A 4,900-nucleotide genomic window follows, 5' to 3' on the forward strand; every position below is an offset into this window, starting at 1 on the left:
ACTTTGTGAAGATAAGGAGTGAATCAAAGTAGGCAACGCAGATTTTTGACAACCCATAGCCCTATCTGTCGACTATTACATGTACACTTATACGTAAACAATCATATTTAATCAAAACATGATTATAATCATTTATTTGATACAGAACTTTTGGGCTGCTCAAGTGGGATTTCTCTAAAACCCGTTTCGTTTGTAAAACTGGGCTCTGGCAACGACATCAGAGGAGTAGTCGTTGCCTGTGGTAAGATGGTCCACATCGGCATATTCTAGGACACGTTCTCCCATGTTGTAGGCCGCGATCGCTCCTGAGGTGAAACATAAGGGACAGAGTTTAGGCAGAATGTAGATTAAAGGCGCTGTACGATTTCAGAGCTAATCTTTCAGTGTAATTTGATCAAAATGGCTTCGCCGTCCTTCAGCTAGTGAAAGGCGCTGCGAGAATATCTGTTCTGGTTGACTGCCCCTGTCTCTGCATGAGACTATTCCAATTTTATACCGAAATGCAACACTTCCCATTGGCCGAGAAACATAGGGAGGGAGGGACCAGAGCGGGAGGGGGCGTCACCTTGGCAGTTCATTAAATAATATTCCCCTCTTCTGCTCCTCTTCCTCTTCTGTAGGAGTGGAGGGGGTGTGTGGTCAGAATAGGAACGAATAATGATTAATGAATGAGACAAACCCTTCAGGTGCTGTTCCGGGCTCCAACCGGGGGACTTCCCCCGGACAACGCTAATCATATCAACCAGGATCTCAGTGGCTTGGTCCAGGTGCGTCTCACTGTTCCAGGCTCCTCTTGGTTGGTGCCAATTCTTATCAACCTGCAGGAGGAAGCCATGTTGCACATCACAACCATAGATACGTTATCAGGTCACATTTGATTATTTACCACTCATTAATTTCAAATTAAATAACATATTTGCCATTGGGCAGGCTTTGGATGGTTCTGTCCATCTAGGACTAAAGGTTTTTTGATTATTATATTCATAGAATTGTATATGTTTGCTAGACATAAATACTGGGGCTGTTTGAGACTAGAACTGTGAGTCATGATCAGTGAAATATGCATATCACACCACATCAGACCCTTGACATGATAATATGCGATAGCAGCCTATACAAATTTAGCCCTCTTACCTGCATCAGTCCAAAGCCATTACCATTGTCCCCCCAACCATTGGTGCCGGAGATGGCGGCACCACCCCGGGTTTCTCTGGAGATGATGGCAGCGATGAGAGCTGGGTCCACATTACGTCTGCGCCCCACGTTCCCAATGATGGTCTTATATGTTCTCATACAAGCCAAATCATGGTTGGCCATTTTTCGCGATGCCTGTACACCACCTTTGGGACAGATAATATGTTTACAGTACTGTCTCGTCACTTGACATGGGCAGTGCAACTTTCACGACAAGATTCTCTTTTCATTAAAATGAATGGTTTTATGTGGAACCTAGTAATTGTACGGCGGTATGTAGACTACCTGTCAGCCCGTCAGCTCCGGCGGTCTTGTTGGACGCTCCAGATGTTTCTACCCTCATGATGTCTCCGTACCCTAGACACGTTCAGTTGACAATATTATCAACAAATATATCATTCGCTCGAATAATGGTGACCTAAATAGTTGTTTAGCCTAATGTCGGATTAAAAAAATAAACATGTTAAGACAAAAATCTTGATGAGAGCATTTTAGAATTCTTACCCATGTTGGATATCTATCGAGAGTTTCTTGCAGCAGAAGTAGAGACGTCTTGGGTGTTTCTGCTTCTTTCTCTCGGCTACGGCGATTAAATAGGCTCGTTTTTGTTTTTTTCAAATAGCCTAGTTTTGGTTTCACTCTTAGTCAAAGACAGCCGTCACATGTAGAGGTCGAGAGAGAAAGAAAGAGAAAGAAATATAGAGAGAGTATCTTCCGGACCCCTTATCACAGACACTAACGAGATGGACCTTCCTTCCATTAAACACTGTGTTCTGCTCATAAACATTGCCATAAACTAAACTTATCGTAAGAGTGAAAGACATGGCCCCTACGGTGTGTGTGTGTGTGTGTGTGTGTGTGTGTGTGTGTGTGTGTGTGTGTGTGTGTGTGTGTGTCCCTCTCGCTCTCCCCCTGATGAAGGCTAGCTCTGCTGCTGAAAGAGACTTCATTTTTGTCATAATTCTTCTCATGAAACAGAACGTGGTAAGAGAGTGGTAAAACGGTGAGGGATCCTCCCCCAACCCAGTAATGTACTCTAGATATAAAAGCCATCACCACCACTGGTAAAATGAATTGCAACAGATTGGATTCAAATTGAATGAATTTGTATTTCTATTTAAGCAATAGATCACGACAGATTGTGGTATGTGCTCATTATACCACTGTTAAGGGGCGTTGTCCGGCCCCGACGCGCAGCGGAGGATCTCGTAATATGAGATAAGGATCTCGTAATTACGAGATAAAATATCATATTTACGACATAAGGATCTCGTTTACGAGAAAAGGATCACGCCTCTCATTCATCAATAACGTTGCTGTCTAGCTGCAGGCTATGGAAGCATATATGTAGCAAAATTCAAATGGCAATGCAATTTGGAATTACATTATGCATTTGACAATTCATTATGCAATTTTATAATGTAATTTGTAAATACGTTATTCAAAGTGTATTTTAACATGCGAAGTGACAATGCAATCCTCAATAAAATTTGCAAAAGTTATAACAATACAAATAGAATAACATTTTGTCAAATTCTTTGAGTTCCTTTATACAAATTGAAAAGCTATAGCGTCCCCGTGATTGCAATCCACTTCGCCACGCTCCGTGTGTTGCGATATTCAAATAACATTTCAATCCGCTAAACGAACGCTTTGCAAAAGATTTGGCAAAACGGAATCCAAAGAGGAATCCAAAGAGGAATCCAAAGAGGAATCCAAATAGGAATCCAAAGAGGAATACAAATAGGAATCCAAAGAGGAATACAAATAGGAATCCAAAAAGTCAATATGCAAAGTGGCAAACGTATCAGCCAATCAGCGTCTGGGCGGCAACTACGTCACTTGCTCGTAATTTCCTAGTTCCCTTCTAGTTCGTAGCCTGTGGTCCATGGTCACCAATGTAGATTATTGATACGCTCCGAAGTTTGGCCGATGATGTGGAGAACAATCGTGTTGAAGACACAGATGCAGTAGATAGAGTGCGTGTTCTGGGAGATAGGATACGACTTATCCTCACTGGTACGTTTTGACGCCAGTGTGGTATACACAAAGATTTCCCAAGTGCTACAGGCACTGGGTGCAAAACATAGGGTCGGGAGACCCACCGTCTCCACCCACTCCTCACCTACAAAGCTCTCCACAACCTAGCCCCCAGTTACCTCTGCGACCTCCTCCAAGAATACACTCCCTCCCGCTCCCTCCGCTCAACCTCTGCTGGACTACTATGTATCCCCACATCACGACTCATTACGAATGGGTGCCCGGTCATTCAGCTGTTCAGCACCCAGGGTCTGGAACTCCCTCCCCCCACACATAAAACATCATAACGTCATACACCATTACAACCTTCAAGTCACAACTCACCTGTTCAAACTCGCACAATACGTCTAACTGATCACTGTCTTGATTGTTTGTTTGTTTTGTCTTGTTTTTGTTTTATTTATTTATTTATTATTATTATTTTTCCACAATGTGTTGTTTTAAACTATTTATGATAACTTTATGCTCTGTAAGGTGACCTTGGGTGTCTTGAAAGGCGCCCTTTAAATTAAATGTATTATTATTATTATTATTATTATTACCGTGGAGATATTTGGAGACAATAGAAATTGACGTCCAGACGCTGATTGGCTGATACGTTTGCCACTTTGCATATTGACTTTTTGAATTCCTATTTGTATTCCTCTTTGGATTCCTATTTGGATTCCTCTTTGGATTCCGTTTTGGATTGCTATTTGTATTCCTCTTTGGATTCCGTTTTGGATTCCGTTTTGCGGGTTGAAATGTCATTTGAATATCGCAACACACGGAGCGTGGCGAAGTGGATTGCAATCACGGGGACGCTATAGCTTTTCAATTTGAATAAAGGAACTCAAAAGAATTTGACAAAATGTTATTGTATTTTTATTGTTATAACTTTTGCAAATGTAATTGAGGATTGCATTGTCACTTTGCATATTAAAATACACTTTGAATAACGTATTTACAAATTACATTATGAAATTGCATAATGCATTGTCAATTGCATAACGTAATTACTTATTGAATTGCAAATTGCAAATTGCATTGCCATTTGAATTTTGCTACATGTATGCTTCCATATTGCTCCCTTGGCTCTTTGCTGCTCTCTCGCTCTCTCTTTCTCTTTCTCTCTCACTCTCTCGTTACACCTCTCTAATCTTATCTTAAGCACTTTTAATTGTAGCCCACTTCATCAAACTGTCCCTGTGTGCAGCTACGACCCCCTGGCGGCCGTATGTTGTAAATACACCAAATCACATGTATTCAGTTTGAGAATTCATCGGATTTACCAGATTTACAAGTTATGTGACGTGGAATTCATTGGAGATGCTAGGTTTAGGTGTGAGCTATCTAGGAATGCGGGCTGTGGCCAGGTGTGTTGAAAATATGATATCGGGAGTTTTATGCAGACATGATTTCAGGACATGACCTTAAATGGCTCCGTATATCATGCGTGAAGAACTAAACAAAATCAAAAACATGGCTGTAATATAGTCTTCAGAGTTCATCTTTTGTTCCTGGAGAAAACACTCCTATATCTTATTTTTACTGTAGCGTTGGACTCTGAAATATGACATCATACAGACAATCGAGAAAAACTCCATAAAGGACATTTATATAAAAGAAATAATAACGCATTGTGCGATCCCAACGGAGACGCACGGCGGCTGCGTGCCGCTGCGTC

At 41.4% G+C, this 4,900-nt stretch overlaps 1 protein-coding gene across 1 annotated transcript; it reads right to left on the reverse strand.

Annotated features, from left to right (window-relative positions):
* Window positions 1-117: 117 nt before the first annotated feature.
* On the reverse strand, window positions 118-1,860 carry LOC132470780 (lysozyme g-like). The gene is made up of 5 exons (XM_060069650.1): window positions 1,699-1,860; window positions 1,480-1,551; window positions 1,135-1,340; window positions 680-818; window positions 118-305 (listed from the first exon to the last, which is right to left on the reverse strand). The coding sequence occupies exons 1-5, from the start codon at window positions 1,700-1,702 to the stop codon at window positions 175-177; spliced, it is 552 nt and encodes a 183-aa protein (XP_059925633.1). The 5' UTR covers window positions 1,703-1,860; the 3' UTR covers window positions 118-174.
* Between the last annotated feature and the right edge of the window lie 3,040 nt (window positions 1,861-4,900).

This window comes from Gadus macrocephalus, chromosome 13 (assembly GCF_031168955.1).
Source record: "Gadus macrocephalus chromosome 13, ASM3116895v1".
In the NCBI taxonomy this organism is placed as follows: Eukaryota; Metazoa; Chordata; class Actinopteri; order Gadiformes; family Gadidae; genus Gadus; species Gadus macrocephalus.

What these genes read in the sequence shown, in the direction of transcription:
- LOC132470780 (XM_060069650.1), bottom strand. An exon ending in ATGGCTTTGGACTGATGCAG is followed by an intron (nt 819 to 1,134) that starts GTAAGAGGGCTA and finishes TTCCTCCTGCAG; the next exon opens with GTTGATAAGAATTGGCACCA. An exon ending in CCCGGAACAGCACCTGAAGG is followed by an intron (nt 306 to 679) that starts GTTTGTCTCATT and finishes GTTTCACCTCAG; the next exon opens with GAGCGATCGCGGCCTACAAC.